The sequence below is a fragment of the Schistocerca serialis genome, chromosome 4 (assembly GCF_023864345.2).
Source record: "Schistocerca serialis cubense isolate TAMUIC-IGC-003099 chromosome 4, iqSchSeri2.2, whole genome shotgun sequence".
Classification (NCBI taxonomy): Eukaryota; Metazoa; Arthropoda; class Insecta; order Orthoptera; family Acrididae; genus Schistocerca; species Schistocerca serialis.
Window position 1 is genome coordinate 838,475,903 of NC_064641.1, and position 16,678 is coordinate 838,492,580.

General features: G+C 43.1%; 1 protein-coding gene across 1 annotated transcript in view; it reads right to left on the minus strand.

Annotated features, from left to right (window-relative positions):
• LOC126473466 (facilitated trehalose transporter Tret1-like) overlaps positions 1-16,678 on the minus strand; it is an 83,224-nt gene that overhangs the window by 13,263 nt on the left and 53,283 nt on the right. The window contains exons 2-3 of the mRNA XM_050100538.1: positions 12,158-12,492; positions 10,351-10,559 (exon numbers count right to left, since the gene is read on the minus strand). Coding sequence (XP_049956495.1) covers positions 10,351-10,559; positions 12,158-12,492 — 544 coding nt within the window. The remainder of the gene's footprint in view (positions 1-10,350; positions 10,560-12,157; positions 12,493-16,678) is intronic.

Genomic DNA, 16,678 nt, shown 5'->3' on the forward strand with positions numbered 1-16,678 from the left:
GTGTTTCCATTCCATGATTAATGTCATTAATGTGATTTGAAGAGAAGTAATAAAATGAGCTCCAACATGGAAAGCAAGCGTTTCCGGACACATGTCCACATAACATATTCTCTTTCTTTGTGTGTGAGGAATGTTTCCTGGAAGTTTGGGCGTACCTTTTTGTAACATCCTGTATACTCTGCTAGTCACCAAGCGGTGTGTGGCGGAGGGCATAGTTCGCGCCAGCGGAAAGCACAGTTCGCGCCAAAGTCATATTCCCCCTCTTTCTCTCCCCCCCCCCCCCCCCCCTTGCCCCACGCGCGAGGGAAAAACGACAAGCTCTGATTTCCCATATCTCTGAATGGTGATCACTGCGCGATTTGAAAGGTGGTGGTAATAATATATGACCTACATCCTAGGCGAAGATCGGATTTCGGAATTTCGTGAGCAGCCCCTTCCGCTTAGCGCGTCGTCTATCTGCAAGTGTATATAAAAAAAAAAAAAAAGGTTCAAATGGCTTTGAGCACTATGGGACTTGACATCTGAGGTCATCAGTCCCCTAGAACTTAGAACTACTTAAACCTAACTAACCTAAGGACATCACACACATCCATGCCCGAGGAAGGATTCGAACCTGCTACTGTAGCGGTCGCGCGGTTCTGGAATGAATCAGACCCCTGATAAGGGTCCCATACAGACGAACAGTACTCTAAGACTGGACGAACTAACGTATTGTAAGCAATTTACTTTGTTGAAGGGCTGCATCGCTGCACGATTCCACCAATAAACCGCAATCTAGAGTTCGCCTTGCCCGTTACTTGTGCAATCTGATCATTCCATTTGAGATTATTTCGAATAGTCACACCCACCTACTTGACGGATGTTACCGCTTCCAAAGACTGGGCATTTATATTGTACTCTTACATTAATGGGGATTTTCGCCTTGTTATACGCAGTAGGTTACACTTACTTATATTGAAAGATATCTGCCAGTCATTACACCACGCATTAATTTTCTGCAAATCCTCACTGATCTGTTCACCATTCTCGTGTGATACTGAAAGGGTACAGTACCGCCCGACATTGAAAATAGGTACAACATACTTCATTATTCTTGTCTGAACAACATTTTTTCTAATAATAACTCAATTTCAATTAATACAGCGAAGCCGGATACCAGTGTGGGAAAGAATGACAATTTATTTATTTAATTGATCACATGTGCACTCCCACAAAATAAATCCCTACATCCAGTTTGGTGAGATCTGTGAAATGAATGAATGTATGGTCGTCTGCTAACCGCAGATAGTGAATGTGAATATATGATCATCTTTGAGACGATCCTTTGGCCACCTTTGGTGGGACCAAAGAGATGAAATTTACCTGAGCTTTGAGCGCCTGAAATGTGGCTGACCAATACGGTAGCATGGTCTTCCCCCACCTCGACAGAGGTGCGAGAGGACCTGAAGAACGGCCATGTTTCGGCACTCTGCCGCTGGATCTTGTGCTGTTAAGACCTGTCTTGGGTGTGCTCCGTAAAGACAAAAAAGTGGAAACATGGTATGCATGTGGAATATTTAAGAGTAGTTCGAAATAATAATTTCTCTATTTCAGGAACTTTTGTGGGGAGAATTAAATGTCAGGCAGGTAATATTAATGGGATCGTAATAATCTTCGGAAGTGACCAACGGTCACAATGAAACCACGTGTAGCGATAAGTTGAAATACTTCCGTGTGCTTAAGTTAAGCTGAATTACTAGCGTGTGTACAATAAGTTGAAATATTTAAGAAATAGCGTGTGTACCATAAGTTGAAATATTTAAGAAATGGCGTGTGCAGGACTTGAAATTAGAGACGAGTACTTCCACGTGGTGAGTACTGTGTGAGTCTCAATCTGTGTATGAGACAAAGGATAAAGAGAAGTACTCGTCCATGGTATCAGTTGAGGACTCGCGTGTGTGATGAATATGTTCTTAATATTACTTTGCGTGATATGATTCCGTGTGACGCTAGATTCAAACTCTGAGAGAGAAGCAAGGTGAGTCGGCCGTCTATCCAGCAACGCCACTTGGCTTGCATTGCACAGGAAGACGTGCATATATCTCCAGAGTTCATAGTAGGAAAGTAGAATTACAAAGTGGGGCAGTGTCGTGTGAAACTGGGATAAATACTAATTGAAGTGGGAAAGCTGAAAGTGATAGTGTTGTGACTATTTGTTGTATTGTATTCCATGTTGTAGTGTGGTGTATGTCATGTAATTTGGGTATGTGTGGTTTGCATGGGAGAGTAGCAAGGTAGTTTCAAAAGATTAGTGGGTTATGCTTGTTCCTTCTGTACCGCTCGATCTGGAGGAAAGTTTCGTGATGATGATTGTGAGAGTCGAAGTGTGAGATATAATAAAAGATCCACCATCCTATCCAGAAAGTGCACTGTAGCGTTAAATAATTACGAGACCATAAGGTAGAGAATCACCAATGTAAAGCCATGCCCACTGGGCGGAATTTCTCATGTGTTATTGTTGTAGGTTATAGAATTTGTGTGTTTAGTTTATAGAATTTATCGGAATAAATAAAATAGTGAAAAGAAAAAGATTGGTGGACTTTTCCTTCGAATTGTATGTTGTCATGATGTCCCGAATTTATAATGTGTGCGCCATTCATATTCAGTGCAGTGGCCACGTGTTGATAAAAGCCGTTAAATAAAAGACAAAAGGAAAATGTGGTATTGCCAGTGCATAGTGAACAGTCAGAGTTCTGTAAATTACTGATAGTCAGATGTGCGTTTCCGTTGCGTATTATTCATACAGGAGGATAATTGGTAACTTAATTGAGAGTACGAGAGTTCATATTACTCGATAAATAAGAATGAATCCACTCGCTTGGCAGACCACTCATCTTGCAGGCCTGACTGCTTGATGCCACAGTATGAGCAAGGTATGTGGGTGCCTCTCAATACTTTCGTGTAAACTACAGCATCATCGGCAAACAGTCTAATACTGCTGTCAATACTAATGTGTACTAAGGACTTAAGACCATTTAGCAGTATATAGGCTTCCTAAATTTAGGGCAAAATTGATTGAAACAGGAAAAAAAATATGGCTCAGTGGGTATTAAAAACTACGTTCTGGTAGAATGCAACGTAGTGCGAAGAAAGCTTAGCATGAAAGAAAAGGTTCTTCTTTTAGCTATGTACTTCTTAGATTAACATAACATGAATAACGAATTTGTTTGCTAAAATGCATTTGAGAAATACAGAATGACTTATTTTGGCCACAGAATGGATTCAGTATACCCGCTATACACAACCTGGAGAGATTAATTAAATTGGTACAACTGGGGTCATATTTGCCTCTAACACACGAAGATTACAGAAACTAGATTTCCAAAACCTTATTTTAGTAGGGGTTTCAGTATAAAAAACATGTTCAGGGTCATAGATGCAAAGGATGGTTCTCTTTGCCACAGCGAACATTACACGTGACCTGATGATGTTTCGAATTGAGAATAGCTAGTACTATCTAAAGAGGGCAGAGTTGCATAGAAAACCGTTCATATCGAAACAAATAAATAATTAATTATTTAAATAAGCTGCAAGTACGCCGAACAGGAAAAATGGAAAAAAATCCATTTTCTGCCCTATCATAACCCAAAATGAATGTATATTTCGTTTAACCTCATCTTGTGATAGTCGGGTAAAAAACGACTTCTCGTCAACTCCCGAACCCTACTCATAAAACTACAATGAAAGCGTACAGAATAAACTGCTACGCCGGGTAGCGTCCAAGTAGGCAAGTAAGATTCCTTCGTATATGCGGCTGCCTGCCTGCTAGGCTAACAGGCATGCATGGACTGGTTAAAATCGGAACGTGGCCCCTGCCATGGAACTGAAGAAACAAACATTATAGCAGTGACAACCGTACTTCTACGGATCTCGCTTCGTGTGCCGCCACCAGCAGCCATAATGGCGGTGTAAGCCTGAAAATGGAGGGAGGAAAGGGCCGAAACCGTTACCAACACAAAAAAGTGGAAATGTGATCGTAACTATTTCTATTGGTTTTCTAACATTTTATACTGATCACTGCAATCCAGTCAAGAATGCTTTCTAAAAATTTAGACACTGTACAACAAACATACAACATAGCGACACTAATGGGCGTGGGAAACGTTGGAATGCAGTTTGAATTTGTTTTTACATGTCGATTTTCCATGTTTTATACGGAAAAAGTGTATGCTGTATACCCGACGTTACGACAGCGACTCATTATTATAACGTACAACGAAAATTAAACAGATACTCAAATACTGAATGTTATTGTCATTGATTTATCTGTGGAAATGTAAATCTGCTGATGAGGTAATGCTCACGTTGAGTCTGCTGCAAAAATCGCTGTTACATTGAGAGCTATATTCCACAGAACAAATTATAACTGTCAACTTTCTTCGTAATTAACAAAATTTCAATCCAGCAATATCGTAAGCTCTCTTGAGTAAAACGAGCAAGTGAATTAGTAGGACTCGTTACAGTTGATAATATTGACTGTACTGACTGGAAAGATAAAGGAAGCAGAGATGGGAATTATTCAAAAAAATTCTATCTTCATAGTTACCCCAATAAGGACACCACTCAAACCAAACTTTATCTCTAATGAAATATTCACGCCTACAGCTATTATTTCTCTCTGTGAACACAAATAATTGTTTATTATTTATGACGTGTAAATAAAAGAACGTGCATCGTAGCATTCCAGCGATTTTCGGTACTTCTTATGCAGAATTATATAATTAGTGTTTGTTGCTTCAGCTCAATGCAGTTTCCCCGTTTGATGAATCTTGTTAATGGTCTGTACAAAAATATGCCACTATGGGTCAGTGTAAGTTATTGCTGTTCATAACGATAAAGAAGCTAGCCGACGGAGGTCCAGATCATGAGCGCAGACTACAAAGCTAAAGGTTTGGGGTATGATCCCGCGTTGGTCGTACCAGTTTTTTCAGTTTTTTAGAGCTTCTTTCACCTTCAACATTGAGAATAATACCATATCAAGTGGCACCGTTTCAGAATACATCTTGAGCTGTCGGTCCAGAGCAAGGACACACACGATGCGTAGTAAAGCACTGCAGTGTTCAAAGCAACCTTCAGGTTGACCACAACTTCCTCTTAAAACGTTTGTGGAATGGTGCTGGACGTCCAAATTCATTTAAAAGTGTTGTGGGGTTAATGCCGCCACGGGAATGGTCCAATCCGACATGTAGAAACCTACCCTGAAACTTTTTACGCGGAGAGAATACATCAAAAGAAACACTGACAAAATTTTACCTGCCAGGGCGCACTGCATGCATTTTTAATAAATGTTGAAAATGGCCCAATTCGTAGCTCGCCCTGCAGCTGGAGAAATGTACACCTTTACCGTATCTGTAGCGATAACGCATGCGCAAAAGATTCTGTACTTATCTCTCATTGACGGCACATAGGTAAACATAACACGGCACAACGCCATCATAATTTGTAAAGCGAATTTCAGTTTCCGCTTTTAGTTTCACTGACACAGTTGCTTACAGTTACTCTTCACTCAAATCTGCAAATACCCACAATAATTAGCAGTTGCCTTTGCGGCATCGTTACATGTTAAAAACAGACATAAAACTATTTTCTTTATGATGTCTTCATACATGTTTACTAATAGCATCTCTATTTGTGCAGGATCTAGAGTTTCACACTGTTTTCAACCTTGCAAAGAGAAAATAAGAAAAACGTGGTATGCAGTCGAAATCATCTACTCCTGAAGATCTTCATATGTGTTTTTGTTAGTTAATTTCCTGGACGTTCTTTCAAAAGATGTCGACATTTCGTTAGAAATTGCGGTAACATTAGAAAAAAAGAGGAAGTAACTCTGACTAATCTGTGAAATGTGGTTCGAATGATTATTGTAAAGCTAATTGAATTCCAGAGGAAAAAAGCAGTACCTTCCTATCCCAAAGAAAACGTGTAGACCAATAGCAATAAGTTACAAAGGAAAAACTATAAATTTTTTGGTTCAACAAAAGAGGGAGAATACGCTTAAAGATAAGCTTTCTGCAAAGCCAGTTTCATTCTGTAAAATCCGGACGTGTATTGTATAAATGGAAGGAAGATTTAAACGCAATATGAAACTCTTAGAAGTGTGAATACAAAAAAACCTACTCGAAATTTAGATTCACTCGTGAGAGTTTATGCACCTTTCACTGAGGGAAATCTATGAGATTACACCCCCCTGTATTGTTGGTGAGATGAACATTACTGGTTTCCAGACTTCTTCGACCTGGCTAAACAGATTCAGCAAATTGCATTGATAAAGTAGTCGCAAAATTACGAAGTCTAATTGAAGTAAACGTGTAGAGGAGATGTCATTAATAGTTAGTAGTATAGACAAATTCGTAGCTTCTTGTTATACTCTAAAATGCTGCGGTATCAGTAAGGTTTCCTACAAGAAATGCGTGCAAACCGCACTTCAACGTTCCGAGAAAAATAAATAAAAAAGGCTTAACTGAGCGTCCCCATCCACTGACAGGGAAAATGACGGTGCGGTGCAGTCAGCTGGTAAGACAAACGCTACTGGGAGCAGCTTGATGGAGGGGGGGGGGGGGCAACCACAGAAACTGTGGCTACGAAATACTCGTATTATAAATCAGTCAACATGGCTAGGAGTGTGTTTTTGCTAGAAAGAGCAGATAAGCCGTTGTTAGCATCTCATTTAGACACTGAACTGGCATAACTTTGAGTATGATGGACGTAGAAGAGGAATTATGGGTGAAGTTTAAACAAGTTGTAGATTGTGCTCTGAAGAAATATGTGCGTAGTAAGCGGATTAAGGACGGAACAGACCCACTGTGGTGTAACAATGACATTCGGAAAACGCTGAGGAAGCAAAGGCTGTTGCATACACTGTCTTAAATGTACCGCACGAATGACGACAGGCAAATGTTAGTAAAAGTTGGTGCGTCTGTGAAAAAATTATGTGCGAAGAATACAACGACTACCATCGTCATATCTCGCAAAAGATCTGGCCGAGAACGCGCGAAAATTCTGGTTATATGTAGAATGGCTAAGCGGATCTAAGGGTTCCATCCAGTCATTCGTTGACCAATCTAGTGTGGCAGTTGAAGATAGCAAAAAGAAAGCCTAAGTTTTAAATATCGCCTTTAAGAAATCTTACACGCAAGAGAATCGTATAAACATACCGTCGTTTACGACCGAACAGATTCCCTTATGGACGATATTTTAATAAGCATCACTGGTGTAGAGAAACAACGGAAAGAGCTCAAAACAAATAAGCCGCCAGGTCCGGATGGAATCCCAGTTCCATTTTACAAAGAGTGCACTAGGGAATTGGCCTCTAACATTGCTCTCACTTATCGCGAATCTCTCAGCTAGCACAGGGTCCCAAACCATCTGGCAAAAAGCGCAAGTCAATCCTGTATATGAAAAGGGCAAAAGAGTATAATAAATTTCCTTGAGACTGAGAAGCTTGTGTTCGTGCATCAGCGCTGGTTTAGAAAGCACTCAGCGAAACGCAGCTTCCCCTTTCCTCGAAATGAAAACGTAGGCATTGTCAACTATAAAATTCCGACGTTTCGGCGACTGTTGCAATACGACTTCCTCAGGGTGTATTGCTAACTACTGCGAACTACTGATGAAGGGGAACGGGCGGATTTCACATTTCTACGTTTCTGGAAAGCGTTTGACAAGGTACCCACTGAAGACTTAACAAAGATACGGGCGTGTGGAGCAGGTTCCCAGATATGGAGTGGCTCGAAGAATTAAGTAATAGAATCCAGTATGTTCTCTTCGACGACTAGTGTTCTTCAGAGGAAATGGTTTCGTCAGCAGTGCCCCAGGGAAGTCTGATAGGATCGCTATTATTTCCAACATACATAAATGATCTGGCGGACGGCATGGGCAGCAGTCTGCAATTATTTGCTGATGATGCTCTGTGTATGGTACGGTGTATAAATGAGTGAGTGTAGGCCGATACGAAATGACTGACAATATTTCTAGTTACATTTAATGCATTCGCAGTTGCGGATTTGGACAACCATCAGCTGTAGAATGGAATGTCAATGGAAAGTTGTGCCGCACCGGGACTCGAACCCTGATTTCCCGCTTACTGCGAGCGTTCGCCTCTCCATTTGGCTACCCGTGTACGACTCACGGCCAGACACAAACTTCACTATGTCGTTAGCCATGGGTCTACAACCTGTACTCTTACATCCATTATGTATATTCCCGTACATGTGAGAGACTTTACTGAAATGAAGATGGTATCAGTACTTTCGGACATGTCCGAGAGAACTGATACCATCGGTGACAATGTAGCTCTCGTAGAATGAAATGATAATTAAGACCCTAAGCTGTCGACAGGCGTTGATATACGTCAACGGGGACAGTTGAAAATGTGTGTCCCGACCGGGACTCGAACCGGGGATCTCGTACTTACATGGCAGACGCTCTATCCATCTGAGCCCCCGAGGGAACAGATGATAGTGCGAATGCAGGGATTTATCCCTTGCACGCTCCCCGTGAGACCCACATTCCCAACTTAATGTCCACACACTGCGTTTGTAGCACCCCTGCCCATTATTCGCGGCAGACAATCTTACCGAGTCCTATAAGAGTTCGGGCAATGCGTGTGCATCCAGCACAGAAGGAGGAGGTCAAATGGCCGGTTAGCCTTAACTATATAAAGATGGCATGTGTTCTTTCGGACATGTCCGCCGCGAGTAATGAGTGTAATGGGCAGGGCACTACGGATGTAATGTGTGGACATTAAGTTGGGTATGTGGGTCTCACGGGGAGCGTGCAAGGGATAAAACCCTGGAGTCGCACTACCATCTGTGCCCTCGGTGGCTCAGATGGATAAAGCGTCTGCCATGTAAGCAGGAGGTTCGAGTCCCGGTCGGGGACCACATTTTCAATTGTCCCCGTTGATGTGTATCAACGCCTGTCCACAGCTTGGGGTCTTGAATTATCATATCATTTTGCTTGAAAGTCGCTTGCCCGGTGTCGGCGGATAAATGCTATGCATGCAGGCATGTCCGAAGGAACTTTGCATCGTAATTCAGAATAACACAGGCACTGTAATATCAAAAATTTGTAGTTGGTATGATGAATGGCAATTGGGTCTAAAACTAGAAAAATATGATGCGGATGAGTAGGAAAAACAAGCCTGTAACGTTTGAATACAGTTTTAGCAGTGTCCTGCTCGACACAGTCTCGTCGTTTAAGTATCTGGGTGTGATGTTGCAAAGCGATATGAAATGGAACGAGCGTGTGAGGATTGCATTAGGGAAGGCAAATGGTCGACTTCATTTTGTTGGGAGAATTTTAAGAAAGTGTGCGACATCTGTAAAACAGACGGCATAAAGGACGTCAGTGCGACTTATTCTACAATACCGCTTCAGTGTTAAGGGAAGGCAACGGTCTTTTCGAGGAACACTGCCAAGAAAATTTGGAGAATCGGCATTTGAAGCTGACTCCCCTACTGTAGACGACATACATTTCACGTAAGGAGCACGAAGGTAAGATACTAGAAATTAGGGCTCGTACAGAAGAACACACAGTCTTATCTCACTCTATTCATGAGTGGAACAGGAAACGAAAGGAAAAAAAGGAAAGGAAGGAAAGGAAGAAAAAAAGGAAAGAAACGAGGGCAGGAAAGAAACGAGGGCAGGAAAGAAACGAGGGCAGGAAAGAAACGAGGGCAGGAAAGAAACGAGGGCAGGAAAGAAACGAGGGCAGGAAAGAAACGAGGGGAGGAAAGAAACGAGGGGAGGAAAGAAACGAGGGGAGGAAAGAAACGAGGGGAGGAAAGAAACGAGGGGAGGAAAGAAACGAGGGGAGGAAAGAAACGAGGGGAGGAAAGAAACGAGGGGAGGAAAGAAACGAGGGGAGGAAAGAAACGAGGGGAGGAAAGAAACGAGGGGAGGAAAGAAACGAGGGGAGGAAAGAAACGAGGGGAGGAAAGAAACGAGGGGAGGAAAGAAACGAGGGGAGGAAAGAAAGGAGGGAAGGAAAGAAACGAGGGGAGGAAAGAAAGGAGGGAAGGAAAGAAAGGAGGGAAGGAAAGAAAGGAGGGAAGGAAAGAAAGGAGGGAAGGAAAGAAAGGGAAAAAGGAAGAAAGGGAAAAAGGAAGAAAGGGAAAAAGGAAGAAAGGGAAAAAGGAAGAAAGGGAAAAAGGAAGAAAGGGAAAAAGGAAGAAAGGGAAAAAGGAAGAAAGGGAAAAAGGAAAGGGAAAAAGGAAAGCGAAATAACGCCGGGAAAAAGTAGTGGGAGATGCTAACGTAAGAATAAAAGAAATGTGAGCAGTAGCGGGGAGTGAATTATGGGAAGTGGTGTTACCTGACAGGGTGAAGCGGTGACGCCGACGGCGAAGCCACAGACGATCCGCCCGACCATGACGACGGGGTAGCTCTGGGCGAAGGCGAGCAGCAGCCAGCCGACTAGGAAGGGCAGCGCGGTGAGCTGCAGTGCGGTGCGTCTGCCCACCTTCTCCGACAGGTACGAGCTGAACAGCGCCCCCAGCGGAGTCGCCGCCGAGTGCACGCTCGCTGCGGGGGGCACACAGCATACGCTCTAAGGAATGTCTTCGCAGGTAACCAAATAGTCTTAGAGGAAAATATAATAGATCAGACTACGGTTCATTTAAAAAGAATCGTATCAACTGTTACTACTTTGTTAGGCTAATGTTAGACACATACCCAGTTACCCTTTATAAAAGTAATTTTCAGTGCAGGCAGTGTATTTGAAAAACTATTTCATAGTTTTCGGATAGCTAAGTTGGTCCCCCTCAGGCCGCATCATGCTACGTGATGGTAAGGACAATAGCAACAGTTAAGAATAGCATCAGGTTAAACAAGAAACGACGAATAAAAATTTGTACGTAGACCGGGATTCGAACCTGGATTTCCTGCTCACTTGGCAGTAGCGCTAACCACTGCGCCAGCCTGACGCAGTGGCTGTTCCCAACTGGGCGGACTACCCTCGCACACCTCCCTCCTCAATCCAAATTCCCATTCACGCCTCAGCCAGCGTGGTATTCCCCATAAACTCTAACAGCATTGAGGCGCGCGAAATTAAGACCTATTCGAACACGAAATGGTCCTTATTACAACAATTATGCAGTGCAGAGGAACAAAATTATACTTTGTGCCTTGGGTCTATATAGAGATGAATATCCGAGAAATCAGTGAGACAGCTTTCCTTGAATGTTCATATATATACATATATATTGTGCGACTGCAGATACAGAAGGCGGTTGAGCAGTTCTAACTGACAGGTTTCATGCAACCCGCAGTGCCTTCTAAAACCACGCACGAGATACTCAGATTCTCTCACTTGCTATACAGAAACTATTAGTCCTACAGGAAAAATGGATAATACCGCTTTGTAGGAAATTTTTTGTAGTTAATTTTTGTACTAAGGTACGTTTTCACGGGAGCCATGGTTTTCGAGTTATTTAAGACGACCGGCTTTGAAGATCACTTTTGTACTTTATATTGAATAATTCTAAAACTGTGGCCTGGAGCGTAAACTTAGCCCCCAGTACAAAACTTCGCTACATTAAATTACCTAAGATATGTACCATTCACTTTTTCTGTAGGACTGATAGTTTGCAGGTAATGAGCAAGAGTATATGAAAATTTTGCACACGGTGTTTGAAGACGTTGCGGGTTGCATAAAACTCATGGATAGGGGCAACTGAATCACCCTCTAAAAGAAGCTGGTTTATCATAGGCTCAACAAATATCAAAAACGGTTCAAATGGCTCTGAGCACTATGGGACTTAGCGTCTGAGGTCATCAGTACCCTAGAACTTAGAACTACTTAAACCTAACTAACCTAAGGACATGACACACATCCATGCCCTAGGCAGGATTCGAACCTGCGACCGTAGCGGTCGCGCGGTTCCAGACTGAAGCGTCTAGAACCGCTCGGCCACCGCGCCGGCCAACAAATATCAGTAGCATCCATAAATACTAGAATCTCAAAATCGGTAACACTGTGCTTTAGGTCCTTACTGTTCTCAGCGCTTCAGTGTTTGCACCAGAGTACATTTTGGATAAGGCACCGTCGTCGGTAACAGGAAGCGCCGCCGACTTGCCGAATATTATCGCAGAGCAACGAGGGGAGAGCGGCCGGCACTGACCTATCCAGGATTCCATATCCTCGTTGGTGTGGATGACGGAGTCGTTGTGTCGCAGCTGGGGCAGCATGACTGCCGAGAAGCCGATGGGGAAGCCGCAGCCGGCGGTGAGCAGGAGGCAGGCGGAGGCGGCCAGCAGCTGGTTGCGCGTCCCCGCGCTGCTCCACCTGGGGCGGCGCTGCCCCCCAGCGTCGTCGTCTCCGTCGTCGTCCGCGTGCGGCGCCGCCGGTGGCAGCCGCAGGGCGAGGGCGGCGGCGGCGTCGACGGGGCCCAGCTTCTCCGACGCCAGCAGCTGAGCCTGCGCGCCGGCGCCGTTCTGCAGCATTGGCGCGTCCGGTCTGGCGGGGAAACAGAGCAGGCCACACGTTATTAGGCGGTACCGTGACGTAAGGTTACGAGTCTACTTTCGCGTCAGTATCGTCTCTTCAGGGTGATTCAGCTGCCCCTACCGCTGTCGTTTTATGCAGCCAGCAATGTTACTAGGTTGGTGCGTAACTTACAAGGGAAACTTCCCATCGGACCCCCTTGTTGTAACGTTACTATAAACCTGTACGATTATGAGCAAGCCAAGAACTGTTCGAAACAAAATAAAGTGATGGACTTTGATTTTCCGCACCAACCACGGGGGGATTTCGACAAAAATTAACTTTCCGATAAATCTCGGTGCACCGTTGTAATGTACATTAAAAAAGAAAAATTTTTATTTGAAATGTCTTTTCATACCTGCTACCCTTTCAACGTTAATCATTCGGAAATACTGAACTCATTTTTTTCCGAGGTGGTGCTTCACCCCCTTAATCGTTGCATGGGCACAATACAAAAAGTTTCTTATTTTGCTCTACTTTATATTCAAAGCCTATCGACCTCTGAGTGTATCCCTCGGTTTACTTGTAAGCACTGTGACCTTTCTTGCAGAACAACACTAATATAGACAAGCAATAGACAATTGGATTAGAAGCCACTTGCGACGAATGGTGTCGAATTTTGTAGTACAATACGCATTCTAACTCTACGAGCTAATTCATAGTAATTGTCACTGCAGACGTAGATGCGTAAATTAGGCACAGTGGGCCAGCTCGCTTCAAAACCTGGAGAGATGTTTTTTCAAGTGCACGTTACGACTTAAGTCCCGCGAATTTTTTTATTTATTTTTCTTTTTTTTTTAAATTACACCGATGCATACTTGCCCAACGTTGCAGCGTCATTCCATACAGTGAATCGGACGACGACAGATGTTTTCAGATACTGTTTGTGTAGCCTGTTTAATATATTACAGCTGCCTAGTTGTCAGGATAAAGTAAGGTGGATAGCCTCCAAAGGCTGTTTAGGACATTTTTAACCGGTGCAATGACATATATGGAATTAAAACTAAACTGCTACTAATATTTTCCGAAATCATTGGCTACAAAATTTACTCTGCATGGCTCTACCCTCCTAAATGTCTCTTCTACTACTTTAATGCACGTGTTATACGGAAAGCAAGATCTGATCGGTCACGAAACGAGAACGACATTGAAAAATTTGCACAGATGTGTTAGGCTGTGTCTTTAATGTGCCTGTAGATCGCGTCACGTGACTCTTTCCAGTTCTTAGCACACAGTTAGCACGTATAGATGTTTAGAATAGCAGTGTCTCCCTCCAAGTATTGGTGTCCGTAGAGGTTTCGTACGATTTCACGCAACCCTACACAACGTAAATGTGATCCATTTCCTTCTTCGGTCCGGACTTGGCTCTCTCTGATTCTCTGCTCACATGAACCGCTGGCTAAGAAGACAACATATTGGCACAGAAAATGAACAGCAGAACAGCGTAGAGAATTGGCGGCTGCCTTCTATGACAGCGGTATTGGAAAGCTGGTAAACGCTACGAGAAATGTCCAACTCGAAGCGGCGACTGTGTAGAGAACTAGCTGGAATGTGCAGCAAACTCCTGCAAATAAAACATTTTTAATTTTCACTGTGGTTTCTATTTCACGACCGATCAGACCTTACTTTCCGAACAGTCATCTTAGTACACTAAACAATTTCAAATGCGTCTGCGTGCGTATATTTGAACGTTTTAGTGGTTCAAATGGCTCTGAGCACTATGGGACTTAACTGCTGAGGTCATCAGTCCCCTAGAACTTAGAACTACTTGAACCTAACTAACCTAAGGACATCACACGCATCCATGCTCGAGGCAGGATTCGAACCTGTGACCGCAGCGGTCGCGCGGTTCGAAACTGAAGTACCTAGAACCGCTCGGCCACATCGGCCGGCTCGTTTCAGTGGACGGTAATTTCTCTACCGAGCGGCAGTGCCACATGGTAAAACTGTGTCCTTCATTGTTGCAATTATCTCAAACTAAAAAGGAAGTAATTAGTATTTTCGGTAGTATTCTTTGGGGGCTATTCCGAATTGCGATCAATTTTTTTCGCAAATAATTTTTTTTACAAGATTAAAATATCCCCGAGTAATATTTCTTTCTTCGTGAAATGCTGCAGAAGTATTCAAATTTTGTACAGAGAACTCTAGAACTGAAAGGCACATTTCTTCTCGACCAGATTCACGGGACCCACAATATTCGGCTATATAATACACGATGCCGACATAAGCCCACTTAGTTTTGATGTACTGATGTGCCATAACGAAGCAGCCCTGTTGCCAATTGGTCGACTATTTGAAGATGCGCAGGAAGCTCGGGATAAGGACACCTGGCATTACTGGGACTTTACACACAAATATTCCAGTGAGATAACCATGCATCTCGTATTCCATCAGCTTCTGGCCTCTATGGATCCTTTCATCTCGAGACTCCAGAAAATGGCAATTGAAGAAGATAAACAGCTGCCACCTGAGATAAAAGATGTGCTCTTCGAACCATTTCCCGGTTGACAACCCAGCAGCGACTTTTCTGAAAGCAATAATGACATAAGCGACGAATGTGGTTACGTTTTAGATATAAAAATATACAATAACGACTAAAACATTTCAACACGACAGTTTCGGCTTCTAATTTGCTATCAGCGAAATTTTGCTTGAATCCGCTAAATTTATAATTTTTGATCCGCCAAATGGATCCGACATTTTGAAATTTGTAATTTCGACATCCGATTCCTAATGAGCGATCCAAAGAATCTAAAAAGAGCACAGTTTCATAGGATTTTATATCCATTTTTCTGTTATGTCCAGGTTGCGAAGCGATCTAGCCCACTGTGCGGCGCCAATATGAGTAACTTGCCCCATACCGGGGGCGCACACGGACGTAGCTGTACAGTAAAGCCAGTGTTCTGTTCTAAGTCTCATGCATCTGAACACGAGACTTATTCCCAACGTGCAACCTGTGCTTTCGGTGAAGTTCTAGTGTACGAGTATACGCGAAGTTAACGCACAGTCATGGACTTCCTGAACATACACTATCAGTAATGAAGGAGCTAAAATGGAAATTGTCCGCATGTTAAAGATAGAAAACTGTAGAATCGTGGTCGCTGTAATCGCATTTTAATTCGCGTTCGACTTCCAAAGCCATTGCTGCTTGACGACAACCTTCTAAACGGAAAACCGGTTAGCAATGGCAGCAGGTCAAACACAGCGAGTTTTTCATTTTTTAGTATGGAAGTATTCTCTCAATGTGTGATGGAAGAGTTACTTAATGTGGCTGTATTTTTATCTGCAAGGACCAACAGTAAAAATAATTTACTACTTCCACTTACCAATTTTTATAACGCTGCTGAAGGTTGCCTTATTTGTAATAAATATCATTTCGTACAGCTTTTATCGATTTCTGAATCTCAATGACGATCGCAAAATTTGCACAGGCTGCAAAGCACCAGAAGTATCAATAAAAAATGTTCTCTCTCTCTCTCTCTCTCTCTCTCTCTCTCTCTCTCTCTCTCTCTCTCTCTCTCTCTCTGTGTGTGTGTGTGTGTGTGTGTGTGTGTGTGTGTGTGTGTGTGTGTGTGTGTGTGTGTGTGTGTGTGTGTGTGTGTGTGTACGTAAACGTAACTCCGGCAGAAGCAACGTAATGAATTTAGTTAAGTCACAAGAAAACATGTTTTATGTCATCAATAAAGGAAACATTTATTCGCCGACAAGAATGGAACTGAACTACCTACACTATCGGAAACATGTTTATCGGAGGTTGTTTTGTGACCTCGGCGACCTTGGCAACGTTTGCCAGCAACGCGGACAGGCGGGAGTCTGTGAGAACCAACTTGCTTCGCGTCTAGCAGTTTCTCGTTCGAACTACAAAGCGCCTCGAGCGACTGGGAAAATATGTGTGACATTTCAAGTTGAAGTAAAAATTACGGCACAGACGATCGTAGTCATGTAGTAATGCTGCTGAAGTAAAACTGGTAGAATTACGACCCATATACCTCAAGCAGCATACCACCGAAACTCAGCACATGCCATGTTTCTTGACTTCCGGAAGTCATATGACATTTCTCTACAGTCATCACGTGAACAAAACACGAGCTTGTAGAATACAGAATCAGATTTGTAACTGGCTGTAACCCTTCTTAGAAGTTAGTCTTGAACGTAAAAT